We start from the raw sequence: 22,601 nt of genomic DNA, 5'->3' as shown, positions 1-22,601 counted from the left end.
CTAAGCCTTGGAGCTCCAAAATCATGCAAATCACCAAGAAACCAAGGTTTTCTTCTTCCAAATTATGAAAACAGAATACCCTCATACAAATAAACTTCAAATCAAAATCAAAAGAAACAAAAATAAGACATCCAAGGCTCTAAAACCATATGTTTTTTGGAGTGTGACCTCCTAATTAACACCTCCAAAATCTTTTTTTTTTTATATGACCACGGAGTAAAATTGGGTAATTCCAAAAGCTTGGAAATGAACAGATAAACAGAGTTAGCCCTAGGCTAGTCCCTGACAATAGTACCAAATATGTTCAAGTCAAGAGCTTAGCTTAGCCTTACTGAAGCATATGCCATTGGGTCTTTCTTTCGAGCGACAAATGCAACTTTCCTATGTGAATGTGCTAGCGTGTCTACCACATCCTCACTCGATTGTCACACCAAAATACTCCTTGTTTGCCAATGGGTTAAAGATAGCACTCTCTATACCTAGATGGAGGTAAAAAGAGATGATCCTTTTCAATGGTTCTCTCACAGAAGGCGAGGGAAGAAGAGGAAGCTAATGAAAACATAATATCCACATGCAAATAAAATTTAAATCAAAATCAAAAGAAACAAAAATAACACATCCAAGGCTTCAAAACCGTATGTTTTTTGGAGTGTGACCTCCTAATCAACACCTCTAAAACCATTTTTTAGTGTATGCCCTCCTAATCGACACTGAGTAAAATTGGGCAATCCGAATAGCTTGGAAATGAACAATGAAAAGAGCTAAGCCCTAGGCTAGTCCCCGGCAAGTGCCAAATATTTTCAAGTCAAGAGCTTACCTTAGCCTTACCAAAGCATATGTCATTGGGTCTTACCTTCAAATGACAAATGTAACTTTCTTATGTCAATGTGCTAGCTTGTCTGTCGTATTCTCACTCCATTGTCACACCAAAATACTCCTTGCCAATGTGGTAAAGATAGAGCTCTCTAAGCCTAGATGGAGGCAAAAAGAGATGGCCCTTTACGATGGTTCTCTCTCATAGAAGACGAGGGAAGAAGAGGAAGCTAATACAAGAGTAAAATCTATAAACAATGCTATCTAGTATGCATCCATCAAGCAAGCAAGATAAGAAGAGAGAAGAGAAGAGCTCACAAGTATTCTAGAATGATTGTGTATTGCTTATTGCTTATTGTCAAAAATGACTTATCTACATGTGACTAGTTCTCACACTAGACTAATCAAACTTAAAAATGGACCGACCTCTATTACTAGTCTTAAGAAAGTATGTACACGAAGTCTTACGACCGCTTTAGATGTTCCAACGTTGTCTTACAAAAGATAAGTGCCCATTTGAGCAGGTAAGATGGCAAAGCGCCACCTTACAGTAGGTTGAGCGAGTGGAACCTTGTCAACCTACGGAGTGGTTAACACAAATCAATCTATTAAATACCATCACAAGACGAAGGGTAGATGCATGCCAAGAAGCTAAAGCCTTCAACGAACCCCGAAGCTCCAACGCAAGCTAAAGCTTCTACTTCCAAGGAAGAGGTGGTTGTGAAAAAAGCCATAAGCAAGAAGCCAAAGGTGCATAGCCTAATGCATAAGCAACAGTGACAACTAAGCCACGGTTTAAAGTGGCTTTGGCAAAGACACAAGTACCACTGTTGTCTTCATTATCCTCATTTTGGTAAAGAAATTACATCTTTAGGCTAAATGGCCGAGGTTGAAACTTCGAATTGACTCACAAGTTCCAAAGAAAATAGTTGAATATCATAATCCCATAGAGGAGAAGAGACCACTTTAAGAAACCTAGAAATTAGTTCGATAATGCCAAGCACAAATAAAAGAGAAACCGTCACATGTCTAACTAAAAACTTTTTACTTGTCTTAGAAATTTATCCTAATGAAACCCTTAAGTACACAAACCTTCAACAACACTAAGTGGATGATTTTGAAGACGGTTCTAAATTATTGGGAATAAATACTCTATTCTTAGAGTACCATTAAATGAGGAACCGGTGCACGTATCATATATAATTGTAGGACTCAATCCCACACCAAGCATAAATGAATGTTGACCTTGTATTGCTGCTTGACTTTCAACCTTCCTTCTCAAGTCCAAATCTCCATAAGTTCCCAACTCAAAGGTAGCCGAAGCCAATGAGAGGACCTAATGAACTAGATGGATGGAAAACTTCATGCTCAATTAGCTCTCTAATTGAAGGTACCTTGAGCTAATGAAGGGAGTTAAAGGACTAAATGAATGAAAGTCTATGTGTGAACCTCACTCGGTAAACAATTAAGTGCGAAGACACGGAAGGGAATGCGCAGTGTGCCTATCAATATATTGGGTTACTACGTTGAAAGTGATGATATTAACACGACACTACTTATATACGAAAGGAACAAAACCACCGCAACCTTGATGGTAGTCAACAATCACAAAAAATGATGTGAGACTTAAGAAGAACCTCTTATCAACAAATCAACTTAGCAAGCAAATTAAGCAACAATGTGACCACAAGACTAATGCACCTGTTGTGCGACTTCAAAAGCAAAATATTTATCATGAACTTCCATACTTTTATTGCAATGAACTTCACTCAATAATCAACTTCCTATGACATCATCTTTGAAAACCTATACATTAATGAACCTAATTAAGTTCACAAGTAGGATACACATATCCTATTTATCTTAAAAAGCGTAACCGTTTCTCTTAACAGGAATCCTCAAAACATGAGAAGTTCATCATGTGAGTGGATGGATACTTGTAAAAGAATGCGATATTAGTACAAGGTCAACTACTATAAATATCTATCTTACTTGCAATAGGTTCTTAGAGGATGACCTCAAAAACTCCATTTCATGAGCTAGAAAACTTCAAGAATTTGATACATTTTTTAGCAACTATAGATATAGAAACTTGTTTAGACGCAAGCGATGAGATCGAAATTGCTCCAATCTACATGTTGAACACCACCAGCATGGAAAATTCCTATTCTAACAATGATTACACTCCAATGAAGAAAGAAGTTTTGGCCCACCAAGAAAGCACAAACCCAAGAACGTTCGGATGAATGGTATCATCCCCATGGAGTGCTTCGATTTGTCGAAGTTATAGATATGCATGTTCCTTTTTGCCAACAAGTCTTTGTTCAAGCCAGATCAAAACACATTGAAAGAGACAATGCTCCATCGTTTTGAAAAGAAAAGGCTCTCATTTATCTAGACAAGAAAGAGATAAAGCCTTGGCAAACACCGAGAAAGGAGCCAAACTTAAGGTATCAAATAGTTGAATCACGACTTAAACCAAATCCACCATCACTTGTATGCATGACTTTTCTTCAAGGAGTGTGCTTTTAATTATGCATTTGTGGTGTGAAATTCAAGAAGCCTTTACTTCTTTTTCGTCAGATGTATGCATACATAACCAACCCCTATGTCAATCACCCAAATATGCATACTAATTAAGAGACGTGATTTTCTTTCCCAATCAAACACTTGCTTCCTCAACCAATGCCTATAAGGTCCTTTCATCAACACTTGAAGGGCTACATCAACACTCCAACTTCATCAACATTTTCAAGTGCTCTCATGAGCCTTTTTTTTGGGAAGTGAGAAGAACACAAATTAATTTCTTTCTTCATTCCTATGGCATCCACTTTTGCTATGGCCTCTCATTCTAAATGCCCTGATAAGTTCAATGGCCAAGGTTTCCATACCTGACAAACTAAAGTCAAAGGTGATCTCATGAAGATGTGATTAGCCCAAAATAATTTCACTAATTAGGTCACTAATTAATCCATTCAAAAGAGGAAAAATTACACGAGACCAAATTAGTGCTAATTCTTGCTAATTAAGGCCTAATTGGAGTGAACTGAATCTTCAAGTGCAGTTCATGCTGCAAGCTTCATGGTGAACTAGATGTTTTGCAAAATGTGGGCTATATGTGTAAACTACTAAAAAGGCAGCTACATCAACACAACATCAAACATTGCCTAAAAAGGTTTACCAGAAGAACAAATTATTGGAAAAAGAATGTTGTTTGTTGTTTAAATATAGCTTAAATTGTAGCAGTCTAGGCTTTATAGCTGTGCTAGCTGGTCAGGCATCCCATAGTCTCAAAACTAGCACTGAGAGAAGCAAAGCGCGCCTTGTCGGTGCCCAAACAAGCAGTGCTGGCGAGAGCGTATTGTCGGTCCCCAAACCAAAGGCAGTTCTGTATGGTGAATTTTATTAAACTCGCAGGATCCTGTTAAAGGCAGGTGGTAATCCTTTTTCGTGGGGCACAAGGAGGGCATGCAAACTCATGCAGAAGTACGTTGTGGGCATGTTTCTCTGTGTGGGAAACAAGATGGCCAGACAGCACTTTCGGATAGAAATTAGCACTCATCAAGACTTCTGCATTATCCAAACCTTATCGTAGTCCTCTCCTCTTTGACTCTTTGTTAAGCGCATGCCAACCATAAAAGTAATGTGAAATGCAGATGTTAAAAGACTGTACAAAAAGGCCGGGACAGAACTTCTTTGTAAGGTCATATGTAGCTCATTCGATGAGATGTACAAGCTCAATTTGAATAAGAGACACCGCGTAAGAAGCAGCAAATGCTTTAGTGAACAATCTTTCCTCAAAGTTCATAGAAATGTGAATGACACAAAATGAAGCAGCTTTAGCACCCCGTTGTGGACCAGTACTTAGAATGGCACAAACAAAGGCTGATTAACACCCAAGAGAGTTGTATGTTAAGGTGCCCACTTGAGTCTCTGGGCATCCACCATATATATGGAAACTGTCACCACCTCTCTTTACTTACGAAAAATTGCCATTCTGCACCCTGGCTACTCTGCAGAGTCCAACCTTCACCCTTATGGTGATACGGTGTGGAATAAGGCCTGCCTCCTGCTCTTATGCAGCAGTCACATAGGTACCTTACTTTGAATGGTACAGATCTTGTTAGACTCCATGACAACATAGCCAAACCCTTTGCCACCAATGGAAAATCAAAGAAATGTAAGAAAGCTCCATCAAGTTGGAGCGTACCATGGCCCTCCAGTCCCATTTAAATGCCCATTTCCATGCATTCCCACTCCATTAGCACCTACAGGGGGCAGTCCCATGGCTACGGTAGGTGTTGGAAAAATACCAATAGGAGAAGGCAACATAGAAAGACTCACCAAAGAATCAAGATGGCTCGTGACCATTACTTCGCCACCACCACCCTTCCTTTGCTGTAGGGTTCGTAACTGCCTCAAGCCTTCTTCATGTATGCGAGACAACGTTTCCAATTCATTCATAGACAGGGCGTCCAAACCGACTCCATAAAGTGGGGCATGACGTGACATCTCTTCTTGCAATGATGCTTCCAATGTTTGTATGTAAGTCTACAAAACAAAGCCTTCATCAATAGACAGAACCAATTACACGATTTCATTATTTGACACCTGCAACATTTCTTCAAAACAATACATCAACCACGAGGCTAAAGTAGATACATCGCACTAGAGTAGAGAGAACAAAGTATACATGAGCAACTTTGGACCATCTTCAAACAGTAAGCCAGTTGCCACATTATATGCCCACATAGGCAAGCAAGCAAGCCTAAACAGACTCCACATTTTCACGTACTTTTCATCAACCACCACATTTACTCACATTTCTCATAAGCTTTCTGACAGGCCAAAGTGACAACTGAAAATGAACCAGGAAATGATGAGCAGCTGAACACATTCATGAAGCCGCCTTAAAAAAACCTATTTTTAATTGACGGATTGTTGGACAGAATTTTTTTGTTTTTTCCCTTGGAAAGGATGGGCCTTTCCATATCCTTGACCTCATCTTCTTACAGATCAGCCTGACATCAAAATCAAGCTCTAGTCTAAGGCAAGATTTAAAAAGATAAGAGTATCGTGTTCAGGGATTGGGTGAAACACTACACCAAATGATCAAGGGGATTTGGCAGGGTGTTTTTTAAAGTCATGTCAAACCTGGTGTTATCAATTCTTGTGTGTTGAAGACTAATTAAAAATATTTGGAAGCTAGTTACTAACCATGTTTTTGTGTTTTGTCCAGCATGAGGCACGTTCTCAGATAATTTACCATTGTAACAAATTCGTATGATGGTCTAGCATAAGCACGAGTTGATTAAATTTTGTCCAAGGGTTTAAAGGTATAGGAAATATTGGTTTTAGGGTAACCTATGTCTAGTTGACCAAACAGGTAATCGCATTTATTTGTAGAGGAAATGGGGGAAATGCCTGGTTGGAGCTGATGAGGATGAAAGACATCCATGGTGTTGAGTGGATGAGAGAGAGAAAGATAAGATGAACGAGAGAGCATATGCATCACTGACTCAATGATTTTGATTAGATGTGATGAAAGCTTCAAAGAGTCCAGTGCTTTTACAGGCTTATAGCCTTATCTTTTGACACATCACACAATGTGGGGCAATAGACCTATGACATCATTGCTTATCACATTCACACATAATATCTAGCTATAAGTAGGGGTTCACACATACACACTAACAAATACTAAGAGCTGGTACACACACGAAGCTCTACAAACCCCCCTTCGGAGTGAAGGTGATGAGATCCAACACACAAAGGAAGTAGCTACCTTTTAACTCCATCACATGTTGCAAGGGAGCGATCTAGCCATGCACACCTCCCATACCATCCTCCAATCAACAAGTGACTGAAGCAGCAAGGCTAGGTCTTCATCACATCCCTTGCTCCGAACAGGGATAAAGGATAACATGAAGCCTTTAGAAAGTGAAGGCACACAAAACACACAAACATTTACAAATCTTTGCAGGGGACAACCCGGACAAAGAACCCTTATTGCCTCACACATACACGTAAGGTAAATTTTTGGGCGTTTAATGACTTCCATGCTGATGATATGTCGATGTAGGCATATTGCGTCAATGTTGCCAAGACAATGTCACTTCTGCTAGGTGACCAGCAGACTTTTTAGGATTGGGAGCCAAGGCAAACTGCACGAATTGGAAGCTGTAATGAACAACCTCCAGATTTTTGTTGGTGTAGCATGCTCATTTTGACGCTGAAGGCTTTCTTGTGTCGGTTGATGAGTTTCTCAACATTTGAGAAAAGCCCCAAATTCTCAATGGGCTAGATTCTAGAAGCTATTATTATGCCAATTTTGAGAAGTCCCAATTTCTTGTAGCTCATGGAGCTATAATTTGCTGATTTTTTCAAAATTTGGAGAACAGCCCAAATTTTTGCAAAGGTAATGCCAAGGATTTGATGATTTAATCAACGATTATGTAAAATCCAGACTGCAGTAGCCTCAATTTTGCAATAACATAAAGGTACTCTAATCAGAAAATTATCATATGTTAAAAAGGCCTAGCTTGTAGGAGATCTTTACATTTTGTAGTGAATATGTATGTGGGAGTAAGGCTTTCTTAAAGCGAGGCACAATAGGCATTAGTTAGATGGTTTTTAAACCTTATAGCCACCTTTAGCCATGTTTTTAAGGACACATGGCACATTCTTCTTGGGTCTTTGTTTTAGGTGTGTAACCTTTTGTTAATGTTAATTCTCACACACTCAACACTTGACATGTGAGCTTCTTCCACCGCCAACACTCTGTGTGTCAATTGTTTGCACTCTTCCATTCCTGTCAAGCTCTCCATTGCCCTTGCCTTCACCAACATTCGGAGCTGGTTCAAGACCAAGTTCAAGAGTATGTTGACGTGTTGGTTCTTTCTCTCACGCTTGGTCAACCTGTAGTGCTCAGTTAACCCTACGTGTACTAGGTGGTGTTGTAAGCAGCGCACAAGCGACCGTGTACCAAGCGGTGCTGTAAGCAGTGCACAAGCGAAGCTAGCAGTGCTATGATAAGCAACACACTAACAAAGCTAGTAATGTTGTGATAAGCGGCATATCAACAAACAAGTGGCAACAGAACCATGGCCACACACTGCAAAGCAGACACAGAAGCAGCAGGTGGCAGCAGGCATTGCAAAGCAGGTGGCGTCACACACTGTGAAACAGTTGGCAGCACGCAGTGCACAGCAACAACAGGAAGAGGCACTACACAGACAACAGAAACAGTCAGCAAATGCTGCACAGGCAACAGCAGGTGGAGCAACAGCGCTGCATAGGTGGAGGTCAGCTGAACAAGGTGTTGTTGTGGCAGCAGTGGGTGGAACAACCGGCAACAGTGGCTGCGTTGGGAATCGGAGCTCCATGTGTGTGAAAAAGCCCTTATATGTTTATGTGTATGTGCGTGAACAGCCTCTTAGGCTGAGATATTATGTGCGTGTGACATAAGCAGTGCTGCCAATGGCTATGCCAGCTAATGAGTTTGATAGAGTCAAAAGATAAGGCACTAAGCCTACAAAAAGCATTGTAATCAACTGAAGTAAATCAATTAATCAATCACCATATTTGAGTTGTGCAAACCATCTCCCTTCCTCTCACTCTTCACTCTATCCCTCTGTGCGAGCCATGAACTTCCATCCACCATGCCTCGCCCATAATTGGTATCAGATCTAATATATTCCGGTTCGCACCACCTCCTATTGCTTCGCCCAGTTCGCACCGGCGCCATCTCCATCTTCTCCAACTCGACCTCCTCCTCTGTTGCCCGCTTGGGGACTTCATGATAACATGCTGGCGGGGCTGAGCGGCGCCCGCAGTTTCACCACCTCCACCACTTCCAATTCGCCTCTTCGCCCACAGTTTCCTCATCGTCCCGCTTCCACGTCGCCTCTTTTTTTTCCTCTTCCCTCTTCGCCATCCCACATTCGATGTTTGTCTCTCCCACCACTTCCTCCTACCCGCCCTAGCCATTCTCATTTCTCCCGCCACGTCGTTGTTGGGATTCGGAGTCATATGTGTGCGTGTCCATCTCCTAAGTCTACCCTATGTGTGAACACTCACTTATGTGAGTAAGTGGCTTAGTACATGTGAACCACCTCTTGTGCCTACGTGTTTGTGTGTGTAAGCAATGATGTCATTAGTTAAGCCATGTGTCATTGCCTCATGGTTTGTGTTAAGAAAGATAAGGCGTTTTGCCTATAAAAGCATTGTACTTTGGAAGCTTCAAATCAATTAATACAAGCATCACATTGTGAGTGCAAAATACAGTCTCTTAAGCTTTGTTCTCTTATCTCTCTACCCTTCTTCATAACCACACACATCATGATTCAGTTTGAACCTCCATACCTTAAGCTCTGCATCTGCTAACCTTAATGATACCCACAAATGGTATCAAAGCGAGGAGCCCAGTGACCAATGACCCGCTTGCACTTGGGGCGCCTCCAGCCACGCTGCTTTTCTGTAAGTCAGCATGACTAAGGCATTCACGACCCAACGTTCTATGCCACCCTCCTCAAGCTGCTACGTTTTTATGTTCAGGTCATTCTTCTCCCAAAGCCCCTGATGCAATTTCTTCCCAGACGGCCTACTACTCCACGACCAACACCATGCAACGCTTCTATCTCTGCATTTTATCTGCACCTACATGATTGCCGCCCTTGCATCTAATCCCATTTGCATACCTTCCAATAAAAAGTGAACATGTAATGTGTGCATTCCCATTTGCATACCTTCCAATAAAAAGAGAACATACATTATAGCAAACAATCTAGACAAATTTGTTCAAAGATGAAGAAAACCAAGTCCATGATACCTTCCTCAAAAAACGTTCTATTCTCTGTAAATCCGCCTCTTTCGCACTCCATATTATTGTAGCAAATGTGTGTGGGAGAATTAGGGTTAGAGTAATTCATGTGGGAGACATACACAGAGAGAACAAGGGAGAGAGAGAGAGAGAGAGAGTTGTGGGGATAAGTCAACTCATGATATTGAGTGTGTGACTCCCCTATCACACATGTATATTGCACTAGTACACATAGTGCACTTAGTACATTAAAAGTACTAAGTGTACTATGTACTATAACTTATGGGCTTGTACACACTATAAGGATGGGCATTATGCCTTTACCCCAACAACCTCCCACTTAAAGGCAAGGTGCCCTTAAATGAAGGAAAAGAAAAAATCAGCATGTACATGATAATATACAAGGCCATATCAAGGCTGAAACTGGCCTCATCCAATGCCCATCAAGTGTCTGCAATGAGCAAACCGCTCCGGAGGCAAACTCTTTGTCAATAGATCAGCCGGGTTGTCATCCGTATGAACCTTAACAAGCTGAATTTGCTTGTTCTCTATCACCTCTCTGATGAAGTGATACTTCACATCCACATGCTTCGTCTTTGCATGAAAGACAGGGTTCTCTGCCAACTGGATGGCACTCTGACTGGCACAATGCAACAATGGAATATCCCCTGTATAGCCCAAATCAACCACTAACCGAGATAGCCATAATGCCTCCTTGCAAGCCTCTGTGGCTGCAATATACTCGGCCTCTGTAGTAGATAAGGCAATGCACTTCTGCATCCTGGATATCCATGACACAGCACCTCCTGTGAATGTAAACACATAACCGGTAGTAGCTTATCTGGATGACCGGCATAATCCGAATCCGTGTAACCATGCACTAATGCATCCTGTTTGCCAAAGCAAATGCACATATCCTGTGTGCCCTTCAGGTATCTCATGACACCTTTCACTGCTTCCCAATGCTTCTTGCCAGGTTTGGCCATGTATCTAGAAACCACTCCCACTGCAAATGCAATGTCCGGCCTAGTAGCAACCATGGCATACATGAGACTGCCACAAGCTGAAGCATACGGAACCTTGGCCATATCAACCCTGTCTCTATCCGACTGTGGACTGTCCATAGCACTGAGTTTCACATATGGAGGCAAAGGAGTACTAGTCTTCTTCCCCCCGTCCATATTGAACCTCTGCAAGACTTTGCCAATGTATTCCTTCTGAGACAAATACAACACATGCTGATTTCTGTCCCGAAGTATCCGCATACCCAAAATGTGATTTGCATCACCCTGAGTATATTTAGTGTACTATATACTTTACTTCAAACGTGACTCATATATAAAATTCTACTTGTGGATCATACCTTATAATAACTACAAATATATATTACATTTTCACTATTAATGGGAGTATATTTAGTGTACTGTATACTTTGATTCTACTTGTGAATCATACCTTATAATAACTACAAATATATATTACATTTTCACTATTAATGGGAGTATATTTAGTGTACTGTATACTTTGATTCTACTTGTGGATCATACTTTATAACTACAAATATATATTACATTTTCACTATTAATGGGAGTATATTTAGTGTACTATATACTTTGATTCAAAGTACTCATATATAAAACTCCACTTCGTGATTGAACATACAAGATGAGGATCAATAGACTGCCATCCAAAGCTTTCTTGGTGTACAAGCAGTGATCTATGTCACTTCTCCTGAATTTCTGAGATTTCATGAATGTATCAAATTTATGATACCATTCCCTTGGTGCCTGTTTGAGCCCATAAAGACTCTTTTTCAACTTGCATACAAGCTTCTCCTTTCCACTTACTGCATAACCCTCTGGCTGCTGCATATATATCTCCTCATGGAGATCACCGTGAAGAAAAGCAGTCTTCACATCCATCTGAATCAAGTCCAGATCATCATGCGCAACCAAAGCTAACACAGCTCTAAGTGTGGTCATTTTGACCACTGGAGAGAAGATCTCCTCAAAGTCCACACCATATTCCTGCTTGAAGCCCTTAGCCACTAACCTGGCTTTGTATCTTGGCTTAGCATCTGGTGCAACTTTGAGCCTGTAAACCCATTTGCATGGCAAAACCTTCTTGCCTGCAGGCAAATGCACCAACTTCCATGTTCCATTTTTGTGCAGAGAATCCATCTCTGACTTCATGGCACGCTCCCAAAGAGCCATGGCACGCTCCCAAAGAGCCTTGTCTGCCCTCTCTAAAGCCTCCTTATAACATGAGAGCTCCCCACAGTCAGTAAGCATCAAGTAGTCAACCCCTGGAACAAACCTGTCAGGAGCTCTGGAGGGTCTTGTGGACCTCCGTACCCAATGACCATCATTTGCAGGTTGCTATCCAGCCTGCATATCACCCATTGGTGGCTCCTGTTCCATGCCATAAGGCTAAAAAATCATGCCCGGTATTTCCTCTAACTGTGGTATATCCATAGGGATATCTTCTGCCATCTCTGGCTGTCCATTTGGACCATTTTCAGCACCATTTAAGGGCTGGTTTTCCTGCTGTAATGGTGGCTGATTTACAGCCCTTGGTTGTTGTCCATGATGTCCATCATCATCAAAGATGACTCTGCTAGGCTCCTGTTGCCTTGCAGGCTCCTTATACATGCATGTTTCATCAAAAATGACATCATTGCTGCGTATAATCTTTCTATTCACGGGATCCCAAAGTCTATACCCCATTTCACCTCTGTCACCATATCCTAGGAATATGCATTTGTGAGACTTAGGATCAAGTTTGGTGCGCATTTCCCTGCGTATGTGCACGTACGCAACGCAACCAAACACTCTCAAGTGCTTGTATGACGGAGGCTTCCCTGTCCATACTTCCTCTGGCACTTTCCCACCAAGCCTCGTGTTAGGTGACCTGTTTATTAGATGAACCGCTGTCATAACAGCTTCAGTCCAAAAGGTAATGCAGCATGTGACAACATAGAACGGACCTTCTCCTGAACGGTCCTGTTCATCCTCTCTGCTGTCCCGTTTTGTGGAGGATCATAAGGAGTAGAGAGCTCCCTCTTGATGCCTTTAGCATCACAAAAGTCCTGAAACTGTTTGGGCATATACTCTCCACCATTGTCGGAACGCAAAGCCTTCAGTGTTTTGCCAGTTTGATTCTCAACAAGAGCAACAAACTTCTGAAACGCTGAGAATGTATCACTCTTCAAACGAAGAGGATAAACCCACACCTTGCATGTGGCATCATCAATAAAAGAGACAAAATATTTTGCCCCTCCCAAAGAAAGCTGAGGCATCTCACATACATCTGTATGCACAAGCTCTAACTGAGCATCTTTCTGTCCAAGAGCTTTCTTGTGGGGACACTGTAGTTGCCTACCATATATACAATGCTCACAAAACTGAAAACTTGAAAACTTTAGAGAAGGCAAGTAACCCAAACGAGACTATTGCTCCATTCCTTTGACACTCATGTGTCCCAACCGACTATGCCACATAGAGATTTCCGGCAGCTCGGTTGCATTTACATTAGCATGGTGACAAACACCTGCATGCATAAAGTAAAGAGTGTCCACCTTAGAGCCTCTGGCAACAACCAGTGAGCCCTTACTAATTTTCCACTTTCCACGACCAAATGTGGTAACATAATCAACATCATCAAGCTGTCCAGTAGAAAGCAGATTCTTCTTGATCTCAGGCACATGCCTGACATCATGGAGCATAAGCTGTGAGCCATCTGAAAACACAAGCCTCACATCACCTCTGCCAAGAATCTTGCATGCATGGTTATCACCCAAATAAACCACTCCTTCATTGCCAGCAGTGTACCTGACAAACAAGTCTCTGCAACCTGTGACATGAAAGGAGGCACCTGAATCAATGATCCATGAGTGCATACCATGACCACCTGTAAGAAGTGAATGGGCATCAAGTGAAGACGTAAATAGGACCTCATCCTCACTGCCACCTGCATGTGACACATTGATTTCTTCAATCTTGACTCCACTTTTGCCCTTTGGCTTTACATCTTTGGCTTCATCTTTCTCTTTGTCTTTGCCTTTTCCCTTTTCCTTTTGATCATTTTTCCATTTGTAGCATTGCTTTTCAATGTGTCCCTTCTTGCCACAATAATGGCATTCCAAATCCTTTTTCGAGCGAGACTTGCTCCTTCCCCTTTCTTGGCTTTTTCCCCTTTGTTGGGATCTCCCACGTGCATTCATTGCATTTGACTTTCCAACAGAGTTGTTTTTCCTGTTCATCTCTTCTTGAAGAAGAGCACCCTCAACATCTGCATATGACAGCATAGCATTCGAATTGCTAGTGGCTGTCCTGAATGTGTCCCAACTCTCTGGCAAAGTGCATAACAGAAAAGTGGCTTTGAACTCATCGTCCATTGCCAACTTTTGATTGATGACCTGGCTGACAATACCATTAAACTCATTTAGATGGGCTGTCATAGAAGCCCCTTCCTTCATCTGAAGACCTATGAGTTTCTTCAACCAATACACTTTGCTTGAGGCACTTTGCTGGGCATACAAGTCCTGCAATCTCTGCCACATTCCCCAAGCTGTCTTCTCTTCACGAATGCTGAAAAGTAATGAGTCTGACACAGACAACATGATAGCAGATCTTGCCAGCTCATCCATATCTTCCCACTCTTCAGCAGTAAGAGAAGCGGGCATTACACCCCTTTCTTTGATAGGCTTGTGCTGCTTTTTCTGGAGCAACACATTGTAGCACTGGGTTTGCCAAATATCATAGTTATGTGAGCCTTCAAGCTTCTTGATGTGAAGCAATGAAGAGCTCTCACCTGTGGTTGCCATAGCAATATGCAACCTGTCAATGCCTGACTCCCTGCAAAATGTGCAAACACTGCACCAAAAGCACACAAAGTGCTCACAGTTGTTCTCCCAAGCTTTATCTCCCACTGCGGAAGCACAAATGCAACTTTTCTCCCACTTTATGTAATGAAATCAACAAAATCTTGACAGCACCTTAAATGTGCTCTATTGCCCTTCCAAAGTACTGTACAACAGTACTAAGTGCTCACCAATGATGTACCAAACCTGTACCGGCAAGTACAGCAGCTGTAAATGAACCTTTTCCCCACTCAAATCAATGTGCAACCATGGCAAAACTTGTACAAAGCTGTACCAAATCTGTACCAACGGGTACAATAGCAATAAATGCTCTCCTGGCTGTCCAAATGAGTGAAAATCAGACTTTTACAGTCCCGAATACTGCATACAACAGTTCCGAACAGAAATTGGGTAAAAACCCCTTGACTGCAAGCTGATTTCTGAGGATTCAAGGCATAAATGTCTTGCCTGCTGCTTTGCCAAGCTTAACAAGCATAAAATCTTGAAAAGCCCCTTGATTTAAGATCAATTGCTGATCATACATGGTACATTGACGCACATGAAGGCATCCAGAGTCTTTGTGATGCTTCCCCCTGGCCACATATACATACAATACATGAAAGCCCCTTGATTTACAGACACATTGAGTGCTTGTAAGGCATCAACACATTATCCATAGCATCAAATGCAATTGCCTGCATGCAAATCAATCTAATCGGCACAAAAGCCCCTTGATTTGCACTGCAATTTGCTGCAAATTTGCCCAAATGTGCGATTTCTCACATCATACAGCATGAATGAGTGCTTAATTGCACAATTACATCAAAAGCCCCAAATTTCGACATCCAATTTCCTGCAAATTGGTCCTGATTGTGACCAATTTCCTGCAAATTGATCCTGATTGTGACCAATGTCACCCAATTTTGCCAATTTTGCTCAGAAATTGAGCAATTCGGCACCTGTACCTGCTCAATTGATGATTGTACCTGCTCAATTGCAAGTCCCAAAAAAAAAATTTGAAGCAAGATACCTTGTAATTTCTGATTTTTCTTTTTGTTGCAGGAAAAGGGGTTGATGATTTTTGCTATTGCAGAAAATCTGATGCTGTTGCAGAAGGGGGGTGATGAAGCTGCTGTAGCTGATGTACGGATGGCTGGCTGCTATGAAGCTCTCCTCAGCAGGCAGCGAAGTGCAGGCAGGCTTGCTCGTGTGAACGTGACAGTTGAAATCGCCCAGCAATAACACGCATGGGCTTCGACGCTTGCTTGTAGACGTGGTTTTACGCCACAGGACAGTTGAAATCGCCCAGTTGCCGCCGCCTTCGCCTGCTATGCGCTGGAACTCCACGCTTCGCTCTACGAGCTTGTCTCCACGATTACACGCACCAGGTATGCGCCTGCCTTCGCCTGCTGTGCGCTGGAACTCCACGCTTCGCCTGCTGTACGCCACGGGACAATTGAATGGCGCTGCTTTTACGTGTCCGCCTGCTGTGCGCTGGAACTCCACGCTTCGCTCACGCCTGCTTAGTCTTCGCTTCACACACCTTGTGGTCACACGCCTTGCTGCTGAGCGCCACTCGCATAGGTGGCCAGGCGCCTTGCTGCAAGCCTACGACTGGCTGTGTGGCTGTCTACACACTGTGCGCTGCTACTCTTGCACTGCCTGCCACACTTGTTGCATAGCTCAGCAGCCAGGAGAGAAATCAGCGCCTGTATGGTTTTGCAGCAACTCTACCCAACAGATGCGACTGAAATTCAGTCCGCAATTGCTCTTGCCTTTGCCTGCGCTCTGATACCAGTTGTGTGGGAGAATTAGGGTTAGAGTAATTCATGTGGGAGACATACACAGAGAGAACAAGGGAGAGAGAGAGAGAGAGTTGTGGGGATAAGTCAACTCATGATATTGAGTGTGTGACTCCCCTATCACACATGTATATTGCACTAGTACACAGTGTGCACTTAGTACATTAAAAGTACTAAGTGTACTATGTACTATAACTTATGGGCTTGTACACACTATAAGGGTGGGCATTATGCCTTTACCCCAACAAAACGGAGAGAGAGAGAGAGAGAGAGAGAGAGAGAGAGTTATATTAACGTCTACGGAAGACCCCAAGGGCCTATGAGACCAAAAGTAATACAATGGTGCCATGGATACACTGAGCCATGGAAAACTGAAAGAAAAAGTAAAATGAAAACATCTGACAGTACATGTGATCAACAAACGATCTTGTGTAGAGTGAGATATGCTGTGATCAGCTAATGTCGATACCCACCTCGGCCAGAACCGATCTAATGGTGGAGTGAATGTCAGGCCTCTGTGATGGGAGCGTAACATGTCGGTGGAGAACCTCACGAATCCGTCTCTGTGTGGTGGAGGGTAGTGATGCTCTGGCTCGGGGACGTCTGGCTCGTAGAATGGATTGAGCTCTCTCACTAAGAACTCCTCTTGGGCGTCGAGCTCAAGCGTGGGTATGGATGGTGGGTTCTGATGTCGTAGTAGAGGAACTATTGTGGGCAGTAGATTCCGATGTGGATGTATGTACCACAAAGAAATCTGTGATGGCTCTCTGTGGGGTGTCCTGTCGGAGCCAGGGCTGTCTCTCAGCATGCTGCCTCAACACTATATCCCTATGTCGTCTGAGCTCCATCAAGTACATGCCCAAGCACCTGTGATCCTCAAACTATATCACCCGTGTGAGTGGTCCGAATCCCTCTCGGAAGAGGCAATGGAATCTCCCCGGTATCTCATAGTAAGCCGAGCAACTGAGCATATAATGGACCTCAACCTCTACTGCTCCTGTGATGCATAATGTGCATGTCCTCTCCTCATGTGGGATATCCTCAGTTCTGCCAGTCTCTATTCTGAGGCGGTGGGAGGATACCCTGAGCTGGCCGATCATGATACGCATGGCATGTGACATGTGTATCTGTATGTATCCCGAGATCTCAAAGAATCCATCCTCGGAGAGTCTCAAGAAGTGATCTCTATACTTATTACCAATCTCTGACGGAGACACCCATGTCTGGTGTATGTGTAGCCCGAGTAGATCTAACCGAATGATCTGGTTGATCTCTTGACGTGAGAGATCAAGGTATGGGGAATCCAGGCTATACTGAAACGGGGGGAGACGGTCCATCTGTGTGCCATGTGCATGAAACCACTTGACTACCTCAGAGTACCGTGCATGTGTCGATAATGGTGGTGGCCGTGTCGCTGAGGAGGAGAGCAGTCCAGCTCGTCTCAATCGCTCCCTCTCCCTCTCGCCGTATAATTGTATAGAGGACTCTAGTGCTAGTCGTGGGAGGCGATCTCTATCAAGCATGTATACATGCTGAATATAAGTGACAATCTGAAAAAGGGCATCTGTAACCAGTGGGGCCACCCCAAACTATGCATGTAGAATGTCATGTGGTACACATGGCTTACTCCTGATCATGCGTGACATCATCATCACTTGCAGCCTCTCTATGCTCCTCCAGTGATCCTTCCCTAGGCCTGGCCCCCAAAGGGTTGCACCATACATAGCCGTTGGTCGTACTAGAGTATCAAAGAGCCAGCACTTAGTTCGGGGTTCTTGGAAATGTGCCTGGAAACACTCTCTCCATACGAGCTAGGGAGGCGTGCCCCCTCGCAAGTCAGTCAGTGGCAACTCTGGTCATGCAAAACAAAGGGCCTGTAAAAGTGACTCCTAGATACACATACTTCTGCACAATCTCCACCGAGGCATCTCTGTATATGAAAGAAAATCATGAGGCAACTACATAAGATGTGTTGAAGACCATAAGCTTGGTTTTGCCCAAATTGACTGTAAGGTCTCTCTCCCTGCAAAATCTCTCCAATGCATTTAAGTGTTTCTGTAAATCCTCGGCTGAATCTCAGATCAAGACAATGTCATCAGCATATAGCAATATGGGCACTACTGTCTGAGCCAATGGTGAACCTCTACCTCCAAAACTATCCACAAATATACTGCGATCTCATCAATGTATAGGGCAAAGAGTGTAGGTGAGAGTGGGCAGCCCTGCTTAACCCCAATAGTGCTACATATATCTCCCGAGGTCCCACCGGGTGCACGTACTCGGCCGAGTACTACCTCGTATAGTGCCATCACACCCCATATCATCGCATGTGAGAACTGGAGCTCCTGCAAGCGTCCTATGATCTATCAAACGAGATCGAGGGACGGAGTCAAAGGCTTTGCGGAAATCCACAAAGCAACAATACACGCGTCTCCATGCTACTGTCGTGCATAGGCTTCCCAAAGGCTAAGATCTGTGATAGGTGTAGGTGCTCTTTTTTCTTCCAGAATGCACCAAGCTTCTAAGAGAGTTGCTCAGATCAGCAATGCATCTTACAGCCTTTAACACTGCTAAGAAATGGAGAGAAAGAGAGCTCGGCTACTGCCCTCTGTAGTCAGCCTTGGCTGCATTTTTTTGCGGAAGCATAGACGTGCGCGCGCAAGAGAGAGAAAGAAAGAAAGAAAGAAAGATTTTATTAACGTCTTCCAAAAGACTGAACTCGGCCTATGAGACAAATCAGTGTACCTGTGTGGGGTATCCTCTGTCATCCCAACAAAATGAAAAAGTACTGAACTAAAAAAGCTGAATCTGGGTGTGCAATAAGTACAATAAGTGGGGAAGGTGATGGAGCTCTACTACTAGGAGAATGCAAAGCTATATGCATGGAGTATACAATCATGATATGCAACCTAGCTAGCTCCATCTTGTACCATACTGGGGGTATAGAATGGTATACATCAATGAAGGGGGTGTCCACAGCTCGCTGAAGAACATGCCTGGGTCTGCTCTGAAGCGAGCCAGTCGCTCCGCACCCTCTCTGTGAAACTGAGCTCTGATCTCTGTCATCTCTCTGGTATAGGCGTGGTGTCCGAAAGCCAGGTGTCCTCTGTCTCCTGCGGGCTCTGAGTGTCTGCTCTCTAGAGAGTGATTACCTGCTGTGTAGGGGCTGGGAGTGGGGTGGATCTCTTAAAAAATGTAGTAATGTGTGTCTGTCGTCCCCCCTCTGGAGCTGTCTGAGCCTATAATGATGTCTCTCTGTGACGCTATATGTCTAGAATGAATCTCCCCAATATGCGCTGGTCTGCTGCCTCAAAGATCTGGTGTAGCGAATGTGGCTCTCTGAATAAAATGGGATATCTCTCTCTGATGGCTGTATATGCTCTGCATCTGCATACATAATGCTCCTCACTCTCCTCCTCTGCACAATCATACCCTCTTCTCTCGGGGGATCCGTGCTGCTCTGCCAGTCTCGATCTCCAATCGATGTGATGAGACTCTAAGCTGACCAATAGCTACTCGGGAGCCGTGTGGTAAAAAGCCCTCCATGTCTCTAGGCCTCTCTATAAATCCATCATCAATCATACTCATGAAGTGATCTCTGTAGTATAGCATCTTCGGTGGAAGAGGCTGTGTAGGTGATATCCATGTCTCTCGTGTACAGAGCTGTCATAGGTCCTATCTTAATACTCTGTTCCTCTCACTATGAGGGGGACGGATATGTGGTGCATCCCTGTCATACTGGAATGGTGGTAGATGATCCATGTCTAGGCCATGCTGTGAGAACCAGTGTGTGACCTGTGCATACCATGATCCTCTGTCTCCTGCCTCAGCCAGCTGTCTAGATGCCTCAAAAGCTCTGTATGACAATCTGTCCTATGGCATCTCTCTGAATCTATCTAGCAGGCATATAGTCTCGAATATGGCCTCTACCATCATAGGAGGCGCAGCAAACTCTGCTCGGATAATGTCATGAGGTACTGACGGTTTGCTGCGTATCATGCGTGCCATCATGAGGACCTGTGGTCTCTCTATCTGTGTCCACCAATGGGTAGCAAGTCCTGGCGCCCATACCGCTACTCCATACATCAGTGTCGGTGTGACTAATGTGTCAAATAGCCACCCCTTCGTCCGGGGCTCCTGAAAATGCACCTGGTGGCACTGTCTCTCTAGCATAGCCAATGCTGCATATCCTCGTGTCAATCTGGCTCTGGCTGCTGAACCCATGGTGAAGCGCGTGGCCACTGCAGAGAAGGTAGCCCCTAGGTACACGTATGATGTCACCACCTCCACATGGCGTCCTGCGAGAGTGAATGTCAGCTGACTCCTGCCGTGTCTCGATGTATGAAAGACCATAACCTTGGTTTTCCCAAGGTTCACAGTAAGACCCCTCTGTGTGCAGATTTCATCGAGTGCATGTAGATGTTGCTGTAGACCTCCTGGAGACTCAGACACTAATACAATATCATCAGCATAAAGCATAATATGTACTGAGGTACCTCCTAGATCAACTCCATCTCCGCCTCCCCGTGTAATGAAGTCAGCCACCTCATCAATGTATAACCCAAATAGCGTGAGGGAAAGTGGGCATCCTTGCTTCACACCAATGGTGCTAGCAATAGTCTCGGGACATACCTCCTGGGCATCTCACTCGCCCAAAAACTTGCTCATATAATGCATAGATGCCCCATGTCATATCTGCTGGTATGCCAAGAGACTGCAAGCGTTGAAAGAGCCTCTCTCGTGGTACTGTGTCAAATGCCTTGCGGAAATCCACAAAGCAGCAATAGAGCTTTCTCTTCCTCACTCTGGCCTGATCAATCATACATCTCAAAGTGAATACATGGTCAGTGGTAGAGAAAGCTCTCCTGAAGCCTGCCTGCCCTGATGAGCGTAAACCTGCTCGCTCAGCATATAAGCTAAGCTCTTGCTCCAACACTGCACCATAGAGTTTGGCCAACACGTGGCCAACCATAACCGTCCTGTAGTTGCTCGGATCGAGCATATCCCCTGTTTTGTGGATCGGCACAATGGTGCGCACCGTCCACTCCGCAAGCAAACCCTCTGCTAGTGCCCACTTTCCCCCACGCTATTGTTGACAAGTTCACCTTTTGATTACACCTTTTGATTAGCAAGAGGCCTACACTGGCAATAGCCAACAAATGAGCATTACAATGTGCGTGGGATTGGATTCAACAAGAGTGATGGAGGAGGCCCTTGATATAGGAAGGCCAAGAAGTTGGCCGACTGCACATGATCTGGCCGACAGCAGCCCACGACCCATAAAACATGAGAAAAGACAAGTCTGTTCAAAAAAAAAGGCCAAGTTCCCGAAACACTGAGATGCACAATATTCTAACACCCCCTTTGCAGCTCATAATGTGCAAAAGTCTGAAGAAGATAAGTTGATGAAGATGCAACCATGGACACTCCAGTATTGTGCAATTCCAGATACACCTCAGAAAGAGCACCTGCCAGCCCGACTCCTCGAAACAAAATGCCACCTTGAACAGCAAAGAAATTTGCTTGGCTCCAAATTCCCACACCAGTGTGGAGTGAACTCCAAGTATATCGAATGATGAGCTGTTGAACAAACCACACCCATAATCCCCCAACAGTGGATTGTGAACACATCACATCCCAAAACCTCGAACAATGAACTCGGAACACATCCCATCCATAATCTCTGCTACACCAAGCAATGAACCTAGAACACATCTAGCTCATAGCTCCTAAAGTTAACCTTGTCCTGCCACATTTCTAATGCTTGAAACTCTGATTCACGATCCCATGCATCAGAAAATGGAGGTGCTAGCAGCCCCCTTTCCCGTCCACAAGCCTCCTCTGGCTGGAAGCACATGGGGGAAAACTATCTATATAACTAGAGAAAAACACCATCTTGGTCCTCCCGAGCCAAAAGCGCCTTGGGAGCCCTGGATGAGTCACTAGAAGTATCTCAATCACTGTCTTGTGTCCTGTCTTTGCCCTTCTTCTTGGATGAAGACGACTCCGACCTTTCTTCTGCATTGTAGAAAGTGCCTAATCCTGACCATTCTTAACCTTTCCCTGTGAAACAAGAATGGACTCTTATTCGAAGAGAAGGGAGCTAAGGTCATCAAAATCCAACTTGCTTTCTGTGACCTAGCATAGCAGAGCTCGAGAAACCACATCGTACTCCGGATGAAGCTTCGTGAGGATAAGTGCAGCCAACAGAGCAGAGAACAAGGTAACACCCATTGCCAGTAACTGATCATGAACGACACTGGCCTTCATAAGGAAGGACTGCATAGAACTACCAGTAGGAAAT

The 22,601-nt window shown here is 43.9% G+C and overlaps 1 protein-coding gene across 4 annotated transcripts in view; it reads right to left on the bottom strand.

Annotated features, from left to right (window-relative positions):
• Nucleotides 1-3,644: 3,644 nt before the first annotated feature.
• The window catches only part of LOC147637893 (uncharacterized), an 82,416-nt gene continuing 63,459 nt past the window's right edge, over nt 3,645-22,601 (bottom strand). Inside the window, exons 10-11 of one of the 4 annotated variants that reach the window (XM_086799726.1) lie at nt 5,158-5,364; nt 3,645-3,704 (exon numbers count right to left, since the gene is read on the bottom strand). In XM_086799726.1, coding sequence (XP_086655852.1) covers nt 3,660-3,704; nt 5,158-5,364 — 252 coding nt within the window. In that variant the 3' untranslated portion in view covers nt 3,645-3,659. Of the gene's footprint in view, nt 3,713-4,508; nt 5,365-22,601 lie in introns of those variants that run through there. The other 3 variants (XM_086799727.1, XM_086799728.1, XM_086799725.1) reach the window with 3 other exon arrangements.

The sequence above is a fragment of the Cibotium barometz genome, chromosome 6 (assembly GCF_041138505.1).
Source record: "Cibotium barometz isolate CiBa-2024 chromosome 6, ASM4113850v1, whole genome shotgun sequence".
NCBI classification, from domain to species: domain Eukaryota; kingdom Viridiplantae; phylum Streptophyta; class Polypodiopsida; order Cyatheales; family Cibotiaceae; genus Cibotium; species Cibotium barometz.
The sequence above is the reverse complement of the archived record's forward strand: the minus strand, read 5'-3'. Positions and strand labels throughout refer to the sequence as shown.